The sequence below is a fragment of the Oppia nitens genome, unplaced genomic scaffold (genome assembly GCF_028296485.1).
Source record: "Oppia nitens isolate AA-2021 unplaced genomic scaffold, nextdenovo-longstitch-racon4-pilon3 scaffold2_pilon_pilon_pilon, whole genome shotgun sequence".
In the NCBI taxonomy this organism is placed as follows: domain Eukaryota; kingdom Metazoa; phylum Arthropoda; class Arachnida; order Sarcoptiformes; family Oppiidae; genus Oppia; species Oppia nitens.
In genome coordinates this window covers 3,353,866-3,373,698 of record NW_026533210.1, presented here as the reverse complement: position 1 = coordinate 3,373,698, position 19,833 = coordinate 3,353,866, and the positions used below count along the sequence as shown (strand labels likewise).

Below are 19,833 nucleotides of genomic sequence, written 5' to 3'. Positions count from 1 at the left end.
CTGTGCCACTGCTTTGGTTGGCATTATTAATATTATTATCATTAAAGTGATGACTACTACTACTACTATTATGATGATGATGTTGTTGATGATGACTATTACCAGTTTTATGACTACTATTATGACTACTATTTGCTAACAACTGTGATATACTGTGATCGGTAACTGATATGGGCTTCGATGGCAACGATGTCGACGGCGGCGACATTGACGACGACAATACCGGCGAGGAATGGGTCGACACAACCAACTTTTGAGTTGTTAACAGTGATAATGGTTTCGGTGACTGACTTGCAGTAGTCATCGAGCCGTCAGAGCTAATACTATATCTATTTCTTTTATTTTTAATATTATTATTATTATCATCCGATTCTTCATCTTTGAATACATTCCTATGTTTCTTACCATTGACCACAACATCATTGGTCTCTTTATTGACATTACACTTGTTGTTGACATTGTCGTCATCTACTAAATCAATTTCAGGTGACTCTGAACGCGAAGATATCGGCGATGACAATGAATATTCTTCGCTAAATTGTCGAGACTTTAGGATATTATTAAAATTTAATGATTTATCACCACTTGATTCCCGAGTACTGTCATCTCTGTCTTCATTATTATTATTATTATTATTATTAAAATAAAATTGTTTGGACACTATATATATATTTGTATAAAAAGCAAAAAAATATTTAAATTAAAAATTATTTATTTTACATTTTTTTATTGTTGTTGAAACAGATAGTGATTAGCAATAAAAACCTATTATTGTATAATATATTATAGGTTTTCAAATTAAATATTTGTTTAATTCTGAGTAGTATTCGTGTATTTTAATGAACTATTGATTAGATATTAAATCTGTATATTATTATATATATATATGTATTAAATGTATTCAAAAAAAATTCAATTTCAATGTTGACTTTTGCGAGATTAATAACCAAAACCTCAATTGTCTCAAACTTTTATTTTATTTGATAACATTTTTTCAAATAATAATAATAATAATAAAATTTAATATACAGTACTTTATTACATTATATTTATTTTATTATTGCCTTCAAATATTAAACCTCATTATTAGACTTTTTTATATATTTTTTGAGACATAAATAAATAGATCGACCAGTTATTTGAAAAAAAGTTTACCGGTAATCATATATTGATTTTGTAACTCAGATATAAAAATATCAGTATAAAACACACACACACACACACACAAACATACACACACACTATATTGTATTATATTGTATTATATATTGATTAGTATAAATATTACATAAACAAAAACATAAAAGTTTTAAAAATAAAAAAATATTTTTAAAATTATCATTTTGATAAAATAAATTGAATTATTATTCATATAAACTCACATAAAACTTATATTGTATATATAAAGTAATACTGTATATGGGATTACATTTAAATATTTATAAAATTCAAATAAAATGTAAATCATTTGAAGAATTACATCAATTTAATGTTATATTTGTTTATATTTTTTATATATAGTTTCTTATTTGATTTTGAATTTGATTTGAATAATATATTATTTTAATGATTATGATAAAAGAAATATTTTTCAACAATGATATAATAATTGTAATCATAATAATGTCAATAAAAAGTAGTAATATTTTTTATATATGATTTCATTTAAAATATAAAGCATTTTATATTTAAAATAATGGCTTATTATACTATTTTCTATATAATAAAACAACAATAATAATACTAAAGAAAACAAATTCAACAAATCATTTAATTTTTATAATCTCATATAAAATTTACAATTATAATAATAATAAAAGTTATGATTGTTATTAAAACTATTATATCAAAAATTATGCTAACATTTCGAAATTTAAATAATTTAAATATTTAAATAATTTAATTCGAAAAGACATAGATAATTTTAAAATAATTAAAAAACGTATTTTATAAAACTTATTATACTAAATTTATTAAAATAATATGATAAAAGATATTTTAATTGAATATAAATGTAAAGACATTTAATTTCAAAATAACTATTGTATATAAATATACAATAAAGTTATATAAGTTATATATAAAACATTTTTTTTCATATGATTCTGTATCAGCGGGTTTGCATACAAAACTGAAATTAATATCATTAATCTATTGATATATTTAGACTCATTAATGTGTAGACCAGTAAAATAATATGAAAATCATATTAAATACAATAACACAATCATAATAACAATTATGATGTTTTTCTGGTGGTCTCTTTGTTATTATCAAGTGATGACGTTTTTTTATAAAAGTCAAACACTGTCTAACAATACTACTAATAATAACTAATAAAAATATTAGTAATTACTATAAATGAATAGTTAATGTGAAAACTCATATAAATTTATATTTATATATACAGTATATAAGTTGATATATAAATTGTAATTGAATTTTACAATAACTTAATATATATACACATTTGGTAATAATAATAATAATAATGGAAACAACATTAAAGTTTATTGTTTCAAATTTATTTGGCAATTATTCATTTATATATGTATATATTTAGTTTGCATATTTAATTAGTATAACATAAATTTTAGATTATAATATGTGATTATAATAAAAATAAAATGATATTAACTATTAACTGATTTTATTTATGATATACTATTTAAACAATGCAATCAAATATTTTTCATTGTACTGTATATAAAAAAAACTAAACCATATATTTGCTGGCATTTGCCATAATTTTTTATGTGTATATTATTGTATTATTATTATTAATTTGTTTATATTATTGAGTTAAAATTGTCATAAAATTGTGTGCTAAATAAATGAAATATTACTTCAAATAAAAATTCACATTTTTTTATATCTCCATTGATATTTAAAGATGGATATATGATATATATAATATATAAATGTTGAACTATTAAAGCTCCGGTATTCAAAAATCAATACAAATGCGAGTTGAGTAATGAGGGGAAAGGGAGGAGGGAATGGGCATCAATTCATATTTAGTCGGCAATGGGAGGTAAACTGAAAATGACATTATCGGCGCCTTTTGTACCATTAAATGCCGAGAGTATATCACTAAATATAAAGTTTATATTAACAATGAATGAGAAGAGAGAGAGAGAGAGAGAGAGAGAGAGACAGAGAGACAGAGAGAGAGAGAGAGAAAGAGAGAGAGAGAGAGAGAGAGACCTACTTTTATTTGTATGTTTGTATATTTATTTGGAAAGGAAAGGCATAATGTTTAGGGAAATAGTAGATAACAGTTAAAGTCAATTACAAATAAGATATTTATAGTAAAATGTGTTTTTATTTACTCCCTTATTATATAACATTATATTTAACTAACAGTTAAAACATTCGCTTATTTTTTAAAGAAAAATCGGTAGTTTTTAATGTTATTAATTTTCTGTTGATTAAAAAGTGATTTATTTTGTAAAGATTTAAAATTGTCTATAAAATTACATATTATTAAATTCAATTATATTAGTCTGAATGTATGTTTTAAAATACAAATATTAAACACAGCACATAATAACATAGATTTATAAATAAAATGATATGAATTACTTATAAATAATAAATTGGATGTAATTTTCAGCCCAAAAACTTTAATATATTAAATATTTTTCAAAAAAAATTTAGGTCTTTATTAATATTTTAGAACATAATAATAATAATAATATATAAATATATATATATATCTATAATAAAGAGCTCATTGAAAGTGAAAAGTGATTTTCAGGACTTCAAACACTCAGGAATTTTCTGATATAAATTTTGTCCTCAAAAATAAAATCATTAGATTGAATGCGATGCCATTCCTAACACAACTAACTACCAGTGCAACTATCATCTCTCTCTCTCTCTCTCTCTCTCTCTCTCTCTCTCTCTCTCTCTCTCTCTCTCTCTCTCTTTCTCATCATTGATCTAATGATTATGATTGAACAAAAATTAATGACATAAAAGTAAATAAATAAATCTTAAACTCTGTTGGAAAATAATAATAATAATAATAATAATAAAATATTTGGATTCAAATGGCACCACATTTTGCAGATTTGATTGTCTTATATACAGTAAATAGCGATAATAATAATAATTATGATTATTATAGTATAGGAATTTGCTATTATAGGAAACCATTAGTTGTTGTTGTCGTTGCCATCAAATCCATGAGCTATAAACTAATGACACCTTATATTATCGGAAAAATCATTTCACAGCTATTATCTCTCTCTCTTTCATCAGTTATTTGGTTAGTGATTTATTTTGTAATTTAGCAAATAAAATAAATAATTAAATAGCATTAATTTTTTAGTTTATATAGATTCAATTAAAAAATAATAATTAAATAATACATCTATTATACTTTCAAAAATATAATTAAAATTTAATTTAATAGATATTTTATTTATCTTATTTAAAAATCACTTTTAGTTAATTCACTCTAGATTTTATTGAATATTATTATTATTAATGTTATTAAATATGCATTAAATTTTTTTTATCATATGTTAATTAATATTCAGATTTTAGTTTGACTACTGTTGGTAATCAATGAAATTAAAATCAAAAGTTTGAACTCAATTTTAATGATTAACAGCTATTAGGTGACACTTTTATATTATTAAATAAAATGCTAATAATGGGCTATAATCACAAACATTGACTTTTGATAAATTGTATGATATATTCAAATTTATTTTTGAGCATCAATTTGATATATGAGTTACTGTGTGTTTGTAATATAAAAATTAATTTTTCACTTTTGAAATCCCAAATTGCTTTACAATCTGTTTTTTTCTGGACATAATCCGGTCAACGCATTAGATGGACAGTTAGATAGCACACGAGTGCACTGAATATGCAGTGAGTTCAGTGCACAGATATATGTTAGTTGAATATATGATTTTGTATTAATATATTAATAAAACCTTTTGCCTTATTCTCGTGAGACACCATTAGCTAATTAGTAGAGTATAGACTATACAATACAATACATACTGTACTATACATTGTATACAATATATAGTTATTAGTATTATATATATAAGCCAACCAAACCATATGGCAAATATCTCATCCGATTTTTATCACAGATTAACATTTGTGTTATATTTATTATACAATACATACATATATTGTTTTATATACTGTATATATATATATATATATAGTGTATGACAATCACAATATATGTATACACAATATAATATATTTAAGTATACTATATATATAGTTATACAATAGCCAATAAACACAATTAAATTATCCCCTTTTGTCAAATAAAATATCAATACAATGATTGCATAATTATTTTATAATAGTTTTCATATTTTGCATAAATGTTATGCACACATACAATACAATAAATTAATATAAAATAAAGTAAATCTTATTTTATTCTATGATTATCATGAAAGTTACTTATTTTTAAAAAATTAATTAATTAATTTTTAAAAAATTAATTAATTAATTTTTAAAAAATTTTATAAAACTATATAATTTTGTTTATAAAAGACTATATTTGAATGATTGTTGCAAAATATTATAAATAAATGATACATGATTACTATTGTAATATTATATGGTATCTAACATTTTAACATATTTACAAAAAAATAATTAAATATTTTTTTTAATACTAAATAAGATACAGAATATTCTAAGGGAATAGTGGTTGACATGTAATTAGTAAAAGAGAAAAAAGTATGTAATTCTGTGATCTCTTTTGTTTTTCAATTCAAACAATGTTTTGTTAAAATCAATATAAAGATATAAAACAGGTTTCATCTGTAATACTACTTTAATACTGAAAAACAGATTATTAATTTATAAACTGACTGTTATATATACTGTATAAAATGTATATATTTAATATAAAACAATGTTGATCTGCAATCAAATTAAATGCTGAAATATACATTAAGATTATATACTGTATTTTATTCTTAATATCTATAATATAAATCGCATACAATTTACTGAAATTTGACAGAAAAGCGTAAAATATAGTTATTTTCATTCAATCATAAAAACATAAGGCTTTTGATCTCTCATTTAATATCTATGATATTAGTGTGCGGTATGTCTTGCGGTTTGTATGTGTGTGTGTGAGTCTGCTATGTGTTGCCTAATATTACGGCAGTATTATAAGCCAGTGCACCGTATGCTCAATAAGTATTATTATGGGATCAGATGCCGACTCAACAAATGTATGCCTCATTGCCATCCATTTGCTACACTCCTTGAGTTTATATATGCTTTCACTGAGTTGTCTAATAATATCGTGGATAAAATATACTGTATATATCTGGTATAGTAAAGTATGTTATGTTTCAACATAACAAAAATTGGTGATACAGTTCACTGATTATCATTGACGACAAGTGTGTGTGTGTTGTGCCCATTGATGGCTTAGTGTGCGATCATTTTACTTAACAAATACACACATGAAATACTCAAATTTCACAAAAGATAAATAATCTGTAAAAATCATAGTAAAACCTACTGAAAAAAAACTATTTAAGCCATAATTATTATATTATGTTTTATTAATAAAAAAAATTAAAAAAGCAATTATGATATATAATATAAGTATTGTTGAAAAAAATTACAACAAATAAAACAATTGATTGCAATCATCTATGATATTATTTTTATATGTTATTATAAACCTTATGTTTGGCTATAGTTTTAAATTATTATGTTTGAAAACTTGTTAAATGAATCGTTAAGTAATTGGTTGTACACTAGACATCTATAATAAATACAAAATTTTTAATAACAATATATTAAATATTGTCATTAACTTATTGTCATTATAATAATAATAATATCTTTATAATGTAAATTATAATACAGTATACATGTATAGTACGGTATATATTTAATTTTACATTAAATATTAGATGGGATTTTTGTTGCAACAAAAAAATATCATAAAATCATTTTACTTGCTATTAATACAGTATTATAATGTTTGTCTCAGGTATTTATTTTAGAGATATTATACTAACAGTTATTTTAATTGTCTCTCTAACATAATAAACGAAATATCAATTTATATCACATATAATGTATTATATTTATTATACTTTATATCCTATCATATATATTTGATATTAAAGCTAAGGTCCTTTAATTTTATTACATATAAAACAACATAAAAAACAATGTTTATCATATATATACTGTGTATATAGTAATATAAAAATAATGTTAACAATAGAGTGATGGGTAGGGCTTTGAAGTCAATTTAATATTTGATTACAAATATAATGTGTGTTAAAAAACAATTGTATCTCTCAAAAATGTAATGTAATGTATTTTACATTGATATTTACCATATTATGACTGCTATTTTACTATCATATTATCAATGATAATGATTATTGTTATATATCTATAGGAGATGTGACTTATTATAATAATTTATTAAACGTTTAATTACTTTTAAGTGCTATCATATATATAGTACTACTACACTACTCCTCATATCCGACAAATGATTTCCTTTATTATATATTTATGGTATGTGTGTAGTGATAGTGAAAATGATGGTAACATACGGCACATGTATTATTTTATGTATGTGTGTGTGCTTTATGTTGTCGAGTCAATTAAGCGTGGGTTAGGGCAGTGGTAGATGAAAATGGGAGAGTGAGTGAGTATGTCATCATAATTATCACATTTGGCAGTGCACTCGACTGATGTAAACTCAATTTCCAGTTCAATATATATATCGGATGTATATTAAGGATCACACGAGTGAACAGTCAGATACAGTGCCACTCTATACACCAGTGCCTTCAGCTCAGGGATAGGCGGTCAGAGAGCAGAGCAGAAAGAGAGGAAAAAGCGAGAGATGAGAAAATCAAGTGCAATGAGAGCACAGGGAGTGGGAGACTATCGGGAAAGTGAGTGCAAACATCAGTGATGGCATAGAAAAGACTAATACACAGTGAGATAGAAAAAGAGAGTCAATTGATAGATATAATGCCAAAACAATTTTGTCAATTGTTGTCTTCAATAAAGAGAGGAAAGTAACTAATCAGTTGTCAATGTTGTTATTAGTTGTATATACTGTATATGATTTTTGTTGTCAGCTAACTTTCCCTAGTTTTGCATACATGTGCTCTCATTCCCAATAAATTTTTAACTATATTTAGATTTTTTTTCTTTGAATACATACACAATCAAATTGTACGCCAATCATATGATTGATGATTTCAATGATGTATATAAAAATAATTATATTATTAGAGGTTTATTGTATATTATTATGATTGTTATACATAAAAGTAGATAAAAGGGCTAAAATTAGGCCTATATTGTGTACAACATTATAACAACAACAAAAATCTTAGTTAAATTAATCATTGAACTTAACTTACAATAATAATTATAATAGTAGTGGTATTTTTTATTGTTGTTGTCTAACTTAATAAACTCAGTCATATTGTATTTTATATCATATATATGGTCATAAAAAAAGTTTGCAACACAAAAATCGCATATACAGTATTCAATACATACCTGTGCTTTTGCATTATAACATACTATAAAATCACAATTCAATATATATATATACTGTGTATGTAAAATACAACATAATGTTATGACACTAATTAGATTTCTCGGGATTCTTGGATTTTCATGTAATAAATAATTTACATTTTAATATCTATTTTATAGTACAACAATATATTTCATTATTTATCATATTCTGTATGTATTTGGATTACAATGAATATTCTGGTGTGCATTGTTTTATTTTTAAAATATAAATATAAACTAAAATGTAAATAATACTTTATAATATAAGTACATTATATACCGTATATATATATTTTATGATTTTTAAAAATTTATTTTGTATATTTGTTTGGTTTATATTTGTATGCAAAATAGATTTTTCACTGTAATTGAATTATAATAAAAAAACAACAACAATAAAATACTGCATAGTATAGTCTCTTGACTATAGAAATTGGGAGGACAGGGATGTAACCATAATAAATTATAAGATTATACTGTTTGACTAACATATGATACATGTAGTTCCACTATTAAATAATACAATACTGTACACCTGTATATACAGTATATACTAGTATTTAGATTTCATCAATTAAAATCAAAATTGTAATGCAAACTAATTAAACATTTAAAAAATACTGTATATAATAATCTTAAAATACGATTTTTAAAATGATAGGTTTATCTTAATTTTAACAAAAAAAAATATATTTTTGTTTTTAGTTTTCAATTATTTGTTATAATTATGTTATACTTTACATATCTATCATTGGGATGTCATCCTATAGAGTAATTTATACAATTGTATCAAATTTGTAGCAATAGATCAAAGTTTGCGTAAAACAAAAACATAACTTTGCTTAAAGCCAGATAACAGAGCACTAGTATGATAAAACTGGCAATGATAAAATTGTATGAATGTTATTAGCTCCGGGAGTATATTAAGACAATATGTGTGTATCTATCAAATAATTTTTGTCTTTCTCTTTCTTTATATATATATATTATATATACTATTAATAAATTTTAGTGTAACACTCATTCATAACTTATATAATACAAAAATATTGCCAAAAGGTATTGACATATGATTTGCCCGACAATCTCTCCCACACAAAGAATCTCTCTTTTTCTCTCTCCCTGTGCCACTCCTATCTGTCCTCACATATGTTCAACTGATTTAAAAAGACAACACAATATATTAGATAATATGATCAGTAATTTTGTTATTTTTAATCAAAACCCAGCCGTCGGCTATACACTAAAAACATAATCTAATTTCGTATCGTAAAAATATTGATATCATTAACTTTAAACTTTAATAACTTTTTTATTTTTTAACTTAAATAAACAAATTTGATATCAAATAATAGAGTAATAAATCACAATTAAATTGATATACTAGATGGTCAAAACAATGGTTTAAAGAACAAAATATATCAAGGTAAAGTTATAGGTGTTAATAATTTAGGTACAAAAATTATTTTCGTGTTTTTAAAACGCGCGTGATTTCAGACACATTGTTGGGACCAATTGATTCCAATGCATTGTTATTAATTTGAATACACGTAAATAAACAGTAAATGCAGTGATTATCATAAAAATGGTTAAAATACAAGAATTTTCAGATGCAATTCGCCAACAAATGTATGATATGAGAGTCAGCACCGGAAAGTCATACGCAAAAATAGCGGAACTGTTTACAACAACTGATAATACTGTCCGATCAATTGTAAAGAAAGTCGAAAAGTACGGGACAGTTAGAAATCTCGCAAGAAGTGGTCGAAAAAGATGTACCAGTGCTAAACAGGACAGGATATTGAGTCGAATTGTGGCAAAAAATAAGAAGTTGACCACCGATGAGATTAAGGAAGAGTTGGCCGCCAGAAACATTTTGTGTCACAGAAACACTATTAGACACCGGATTCAAGAAATGGGTTATTACAGTGGTATTGCGCGAAGACGTCCAATGATAAGCCTAACAAATCAGAGAAAACGATTAGACTTTGCACGAAAGTACATCCGGATGCCTATGTCATACTGGAGGAAGGTCTTGTGGTCAGATGAGTCAAAATTTGAGATTATTAGTACTAAACGTCGCCAACGAGTGTTTAAAAAGAGAGGCGAAAGCATTAATCCTGATAATATATGTCCAACTGTGAAGCACTCGAAATCAGTTATGGTATGGGGGTGTATGACAGGCCAGGAAGTTGGCCATTTGGTCGAAATTCCATCAACTATGGACCGCTACATTTACGTTAACGATATTTTGACCCCACATTTGCTTCAGAGTGCCAGAGATCTACAAATAAGCGATGATTTTTTATTTCAAGCGGACAACGACCCAAAGCACACATCAAAATTGGCAAAGAAATGGTTGTCTGACAATCAAATTGAGACACTTGAGTGGCCGCCACAGAGCCCTGACCTCAATATTATTGAACATCTATGGGATGAATTGGACAGACGTGTGCCAAAGAGCGAAAGAAAAAGTTTTTCTGCGTTTAAAGAGTCGTTATTTAATGTCTGGAAAAATATACCTGAAGAAGTCACAGAAAAGCTGATCCAAAGTGTTCCAAGAAGATTGCAGGCTGTGATTGATGCCAACGGAGGCAATACTCGATATTAATATTGTTTTTACTAAATTAATAGCTTTATTTTGTTAATAATATTTAAAGTTTTGATTTCACGAAAATACTTTTTGTACATAACTTTTTTTACCATTTCTTACTTCTTATGCTTTTTTATAGATAATATGATAATTAATGCAATTTTATTTATTGACTTATAAACTTTGAAAAGTGTTCTTTCATTTGATATCAAATTTGTTTATTTAAGTTAAAAAATAAAAAAGTTATTAAAGTTCAAAGTTAATGATATCAATATTTTTGCGATACGAAATTAAATTATGTTTGTAGTGTATATCTAATCTATCGATACATATATTTATGTGTGTATACAAAATGAGACATAAATTGTTATCTTTTATAGAAAATGCCTTAAATCGCATAATGCTTATAAAAATATCTACTTTAATATTCAGTAATAATAATAATAATGCCTCAAAACTAAACAAATATAAATTATTAATAAATTATTATTGTTTTTAAAAATATATTTATATCTATTGATTGATCTAAAAAACAGACTCACAATTCTTGAGATTAAGAGGTCCGTCGCTACCGCTGTTAGTATCGTCCAGTCGTTGTTTGGCTCCCGAATTGACGGCAACTCTGTCCACCTGAGAACCGGCCGTTGCTTGGGTCGGCATCAACGAAGCATAGGCTGCAGCGGCGGCCGCAGTCCACGCGCTTATGGCCGACGGCGTGCCCTGTCTTAAAAATGGCAATAATGACAAAGCGTTGGACAAATCTGGCCACTGTTTGGACGACGGCATCGATGACAAAGCCGTAGCCGACTCGCTGGCCGCCGATGACCACATAGAAGCTAGCGATGGACTCAATTGACTGTAGTATGGATTGGCACCTGATTTGATCCAAATAAGGATTATGTGTTTGTATGAAAATATTATCAATTTTTGACAATTTTTGTTACAAATAACATCAAGATTTGAATTAATCAATTAATTACCTGCAAATAGTAGCGGTAACTGACTGTTAGGCGGCGGCCGACTATTGCGGTCGACACCAATGGAAGGCCGATCTCTGGTCGACATACCAATGGGTGATAAGGAAGAAGACGAGGAAGAGCTAAGATCACCTGCAATCACAACAATCAGTTAGTTATAGTTTTTTTTTATTAAAACAAAAATTATTGCAAATAAATTACTATTAATAAATAAATGTTATTAAATCTAAAATATTTTTATCCTATAATTCTAAACTAAATTAATTAAATCTAAATTAATGTAATCAAATAATTTGTTTAATTATTTTTTTTGCATTTTTTCACTAAACTTTAAGTTAATTTATTATACATATATATTTTTGTGATACTATTTTTGGCTTTATTTACAGTCAATGAAAAAAAACTATTGCCAAACAAATATATTATCTAACAAACTATTTTAAGCCAATCGTAACTTTTCATAAAAGTATAGTATTTAGTTTTTTAACGCAATTTTAAAATTTATTATGCATTTAATGAAAATATTATATTTAATAAGAAAATAGTCAATATTATGCGATGAATAATCATAGAAATAAATACATTATATTATTATTTTTTTTAAATTATATTTGAAAAGACAACCATAAATTTAAATTAACTGTACATACAGTTTGTATGATATATGATTAAAAAAATATCTATGAAAATACCTGGACAAATTATTATATGTGACTCAAATACAAATACAAAATTTGTATGATATTTGTGATGAGCTATAAATATAATTTTATTTATAACTATATGTAACTATATATATATATCATAAACTTATTATTTATAAAAATCTAATACAAGCAAAAAAAATCTAATAATAAATATAAAAAGAGATTTTTTTTGGGCAAACTATTAAATGTAATACAGTATTGTCTGCATTTTAAAAAAATTGGCATATTTTGCATCCATAAGCTCACCATGAGTTAGGTATGGCATACCAAACTGGTGATGTTGTTGTATATGTCATACCATAGGCATAAGCTATGGCGTAGCATAAAAAAGCAATCAAATCCCAAGTGGTTATAACTTATTTTTTGCTCCTATAGTTAGATTTGTATATTTATGTGTGGCTTAACACAGATCTCTCTCTCTCTCTCTCTCTCTCTCTCTCTCTCTCTCTCTCTCAGTCTACCCATCCATATAGTGTTGGTGAGCACTGGTATGGGATCCGCCTTAACAACAACAACAACAACATCACATCATCATTATTGAGAGATTGTGTGCAAAATATTTTTTATCCTAAACTTTATATACTAAGTATATACTGAGCTTTATTTTGTTTCACTAACGATGCATATAATGTATTAGATTTTTTAGTGTAGTTATAATATAATGCAAAGCTCAATGATTTTAATAATAGTAAATATAATAATAGTAATGATAATAAATTCAATCAAATTCAGTGAAATTTGATATTAAATAATTTATTCTCATAAAGTTTTATTACAATTTAGAAACATTTTCAATAATTTATATTTTTATGTACATTATTTTAGTAACCAACGTAACTCCAATAACTGTATATAATTAAAATAAATTAACTATATATCTTGATAATAATTAGTTAATATAACGCCATAAACATTAATTTAACAATTAATCATCAGATTCATCAATTAATTTATTTAAAGCATTTTATATATTTAATTTTATTTTAGCTTTAGTTTTTATTGTTATTTTATTATAAAATAAAAACCATACACTCATTGAATATTATACTGGAAAATAACTGTAGCTATAAAAACATGGCATAAATAAGAAAATTTTTGATTAATTTCAATCATTGCTACAATAATGCCTTTTAGGCAACACTGTTAGCATATTGTAGTATAATATATAGTACAGTATATACTGTATTATGTAGTCATAAAAATACAATAGAATATCGGGTTAAATGCTAAAAGTAAAGTACAAATAAAAGTACCGAAAGTGGGCTTAAATAAAGTATTCATTTAGTTATCAGTGTATATATAGATATATATATATATATATGTGTGTGTGTGTATGTATGTGTGTATGTGTTTATGATTTTTCTTTACCGCAAGTGTTGTCAAAACTCAGACAATTAGTGTGGCTTTTCTTCGCTTTTTTGTGATGCCTGTACTTTCCAGTAGTCATTATCTCAATGTATAGTATTAAATACGGTATATACTGTTTAATACACAATACAAGCGCATAACAGTAATCAGTTATACTATGCGATGATTGTTATGTAACCAGTGATGATATAAACTTATCACTGTATGTGTATAAACCATACTATATATATATATGTTTTGTTAGCACTAGTAGTACAGTAGAGAACGTGCGAAATCAGTTTTGCCAGCGGTTGCAAAACCTAAAGCTTCTTTGCCTTTTGGCCGCACCGTTATGTTTGCGGTTTAGGATCTCTCTCTCTCTCTCTCTCTCTCTCTCTCTCTCTCTCTCTCTCTCCACACAACACATCTGCCTTTCACTTTACAACATTGAGTAATAGTATAAAAGTATGGAAAGGGATTAAATTTGTTGCGCTTATGTTGTATACCGTATTGTTATTATCCAATGTTGGTATCAATCTATAAGAAGTTTAGTTTTTCAGTGATAGCGAAGGCATTACTGACGGGAACACTGCATATAATACTTTGTCTCTCAACTAACTCTCACTTTATTATATTACATAATAATAATAATAATCTCAATAATATAGCAGTAAAATACAGTATTCCTATACATATATATATATATATATATATATATACTTAGAAAAAATAAATCTTTTATAAAAATAGCTATATTATTATTGATGATCATATCATATACAAAACTGTATACAATATATTAGTATAAAACAATGTGTGTATATATAGGAAAATATGTATTTCATAACAGATTAGATCCATATATCATAAGAGTATTGTTTTTTCCTCTCTTTCTCTCTGTTAGTACACTCTATATATAGTTTTTCATCTTTTTCTTTATGATTATTATTATTAGTAGTAGTAGTAATAGTTGTTGTATTATGTTTTTGTTGTTGTTATTTAAGTATTATATTTTGCACAGACATCAAGATTAGTGATGATATAAAAAGTACTGAGAATTAATGAATCACTTATAATAACAGAGATTTTATTGATTTTTATATAACATTAAATTTAATATATACAATATAAAACTAATCGGATAAAATTTTTAGTAAAATACAAAAAATATTAAAAATATAATTCTTAAATATATATATATATATATATATATATACAGTATGTATATTAATAAATACATTAATTTTTATTGATAATAAAATTATAATATTGCTGAAATACTTTTTAAATGTGATGACTAAAAATCATTAGCAATCTTACTTGTAATAGATAAGTAAAATATCTAATGTAAAATAAATTATATTAAAATTCAATTATCATTGCGTTAGTAATTATTATTTCTGCAATAATATACTGTAATAATAGTTTTTTCCATTATATTATATACAGTATTTTAAATGCATATGTGTTTGTGAACAATAATATAACAATTTATTTAAAAATTATTTTGAAAAATGTGTTATATTTTACACCATTTGAAAATAGAAAATGATTTAGATATAATTTTTTATATACAGTACTAATATATTGTTAATTGTTATATCATAACAATATATATATATATTTATTGTATGCATGCAATGATATATTTATATAAAATCTACTTTAGTTTGATATAACTTTATATTATAATGTATTTTGCTTTTATAAACTTATTGTTATATTATTTTTCAACTACTATTGGTATATCAGAAATTTCTCTTCAATAAAGTTTTATTAGTTCATAATATGTTTATTTTTTAGATAAAATTGAGTAAGAATTATAGATAAAATAATTTATTTTAAGTTTTTATTATATTATATCAATAAATTTGAATATTTAAATACTAATACCTCAAGTGCTAATATCGTTATAAAATTTTAATGTTTATTGTTTCCAAAAAAAAACTTTAAAACACAATATGTTTTCAAATTCATTGCTATATTTTATCGATACAGTATTACTATTATTACTTAAGTACAGTATATACTGTAATAGTATATTGTGTTTAAATGCTATTAGTTTCTATGTTTATTTTTTTGCAATATTTTAAAAAGCAAATTAGCGATCAAATATATTAACTTAAATATAGCTATTAAATAATTATAATAATCTTATCATTTAAAAACAAACAAATTTTTTATAGTAATTTTTGTAACTTTTTTTATGGTACACACATTAAAGCAGTTATTTTTATTTGTCAATAAAAATGCATTATTTACTAAATACAGATATAATGAGACATATTTACAATAAATTACAGTATTATAGGTATATATTAAATGGCTATTAGATTATTGCAATTTATTTATTATTGATTTTGTTAAAACTATTGAATATAATACCTGAAATTGTCAATAAAAATCATACAAGTAAGTAATAATATAATATAAAAGTTTTTTTTTTTATTATATGCAATATATATGATATAAAACAAAATATTTTTTGAGTCAATTTATCCCATAAATTGTTATAATATTTATAAACACAATCATTTAGTTGCTTACATGACTTTAAACCTTAACTGCTATTATTAATACAAATTAAGGGCTTTTATTTGTCGTACAAATATTAGGCAATCATATGATGATATAATAACCCTAGCAATCAAATGAATCTCTCAATAAATATCATGATATTTATATATAAGCTGTTTATATCATAAATACTATATTAATGTATTATATATTTAATAAATAATTTTATTTCACTCAAACTTAAGCTCAAGAAATTGGTTAACCACTCGTCATATAATATAATTATAAACGTAAAGCACTGGTGTATCTGTCTCTGTATATGACTGTATGTTTTATTGCTTAATCCCTTTTGCTTTTTTTTGGTTATGGGGGCCTTGGCTATTGATATTTGCCGTTATTATTATTATTATTATTATTATTATCATTGCATATGCCTATTGACATTGTGTGTGTTAATGCCTAATAATCTATGAGTAAACACAGACACAGTTAGGTAGGAGTCTGGAGTCATCCCTTCCTAAGAGAAAACTCATAGAAATTAAGTCATATTTTTTGCCCAAACGATTAGCTAATATTATTATAATAAATTATACAAATAATAACCAACTATTACAAAAAAATATATATAATATAATATTATTGGCAAAATAGTTATAGTATATATATTTTACATATAGTACTGTACTACTGTGTATATGATTATTATTTGCAGTGCATTTAATTGTTAATAACTTTTATTATAAATCCTAACAATAATGACTTAAAATAATGATATATAAATTTATATATGATATTAATGACTAGTATTAAAAGGCAACACTCAGTCAAGTGAAGTGATAACTTGATTATAAAATATATATATATCTATATGTAAATAATTATTATATAAATTTATGTTATATACACAATATATTACATATATCAGTACAGTATCTCTATATTATAATATTTATATATGAGTTTAAGCACTAAATTATTAGACAAACACCTCATAGCCTATAATGTTATTTAATAATACAGTAAAGTATATAATATAAAACTAATATACAAGAGATAGCAATCACTTAATCTTTGCTGACGCCTAATGTTATTATTCAATGATTAAACTGATAGCACAGGGACTCAACTAAATATCATAATTTATTTTTTAATAAACCTCTCGATAAACAGTAGACTACTACTGTATATTATCAGTAATATATATAAATTATATCACTGACACATTAGGTCCTTATCTTTGGCTTATATCAAGTGATTAGTCACTTGAAAAATAAATCATAAACTAATCATCGGATAAATTTATAGCATTTATAGCACCAAGTTTTTTGGTATCATAAATGCTGTTTACTTTTATTTGATACAATCATATATTTGTTTGTTTCACGCTTTTTGTTTCATTAATAATCGATCAACGATTTTGTGATTTAAACGATTAGTGAAAAAAATGAAATTGATTTTTATATTTGTCTTTAATATTTTGCAATATTTATAGATACTATCTTTTTTTAATAAGATTTTTTATTTTTTTCTATTTTATGTCAATTGAATAATAGTAAATAATGCTTTCAAAACTTTTTTTTATATATATATTGTTCAAAAATATAATTTAGTATTTCTACTATCTGTTTTTTTGTATTATATAAGTTATACATTTAGATTTCATTTAATATAATTACTATTATTAGTTGCAAATAATTATTGATTCATACTTTTAGTGAAATATAAAAATAAAAGACAAAAATGTGATTTTATTTTATTCACAACACACACACACACACACACACACACACACACACACACACACACACACACACACACACACACTCACACAAACAGGAGATTTACCTATTGATAGATAATTGTATAGAAATAGTAAATTAATAGTAAATTTAGAAAAAATCAATTTGTGTGTTATTTTTATCGATAACAACTAAACTGTGAAAAAAATTCTCGACACTTATGTAATAGTATTATCTATTATATAAAACACAGATATTTTTGTAATTATTGTTACAATGATTTAAATTTAATTAATTTCATTTGCATTATAATAGAAACTAAAACAAAGCATTGGATTTTTAAATCAATAAACTTAAATGAAAACATAGTATAATAATACTACTAATATAAAAAATAATAATTATATCACTAATTACCTCCGATTTCAATGCGATTAGTCTTTGGTGTGACGACACGGAAAGCGCTTCCCATACCCTTTGGCGCGACAATCGATAGTTTACTCGCTGTCGTTGTTTTTGCTGTTGTTGTTGTAGTTGAAGACAAATCTGTTGGTAAAGTCTTTGAAGAAGACGACGATGAAGACAACGGTGTCGTCAATGATGTCTGCAGTGATGACAGGGAAGTGGCGTTCAATTGGTTTAAGCGACTCTCATATTGCGATAACTTTTCCAACAAAAATTGTTTGTAATTTATTGTTGAAGACATTCAATAATAATTTTGTTTATTATTATTTTTGGCAAAAGAAAAGTTTTTTTTAATCTTCGACTGAAGATTACTATAGTTTGGCCATCGAGAAGAAGAATAAGAAGTTAATTATACTAAAACTGATGAGAAAAAGAAAGACTAGTTGTTTGATAGGAACGTTAGTCAAACAATGTCGAGAACTTGTATGTGAGTTCACCACAAGTTATTTGATGTCTGATTGAGTATTTTTAAAAGAATAGAGATATGAATTGGTTTATATGTATAATAAAGCACAAGTAGTATATATATAAAGTATATCAGTATCTCGATCTCTGGGCACTAGTAGGTAGTTGTGTAATCAATTGCGCGCATTCACTATCCATAGGTGTAGAAGCGTTGACGTGAGTGGAGAGTACAGTGCAATCATTTTTGAATAATAGATTATATGACTGCCATTCGGCACCAGATTCTCCAGCACTGGCCTCTTCCAGTGCTCTCAATGTATGTGCACTAGTATTGCATATAAACTACTCGATATATAAGGTTTAATCACCAATTTTCTTGTTGCACACAAAATTTATAACAACATAAAGTTAGAGTACAGTATGATCTCTGCACATAAAAAAGCATCAAAAAATTTATATATGCTTTTAGAAAGAGAGATATATAGACACAAAACAATAATTTAGTC

At 24.7% G+C, this 19,833-nt stretch overlaps 1 protein-coding gene across 1 annotated transcript; it reads right to left on the bottom strand.

The window, feature by feature from the left end:
- Positions 1-11,695: 11,695 nt before the first annotated feature.
- On the bottom strand, positions 11,696-19,569 carry LOC128955618 (uncharacterized). Its single transcript, XM_054301291.1, has 4 exons — positions 19,519-19,569; positions 18,875-19,121; positions 12,151-12,279; positions 11,696-12,045 (listed from the first exon to the last, which is right to left on the bottom strand). The coding sequence occupies exons 1-4, from the start codon at positions 19,567-19,569 to the stop codon at positions 11,696-11,698; spliced, it is 777 nt and encodes a 258-aa protein (XP_054157266.1).
- Between the last annotated feature and the right edge of the window lie 264 nt (positions 19,570-19,833).

Bases quoted from the DNA above. Each gene is read 5' to 3' on its own strand.
- LOC128955618 (XM_054301291.1), bottom strand. From the start codon at position 19,569: ATGATTGCACTGTACTCTCCACTCACGTCAACGCTTCTACACCTATGG. The intron at 12,280-18,874 runs GTAATTAGTGAT...TTGTGATTGCAG, and splicing joins TAATCGCATTGAAATCGGAG to GTGATCTTAGCTCTTCCTCG. The intron at 12,046-12,150 runs GTAATTAATTGA...GGATCAAATCAG, and splicing joins GTTACCGCTACTATTTGCAG to GTGCCAATCCATACTACAGT.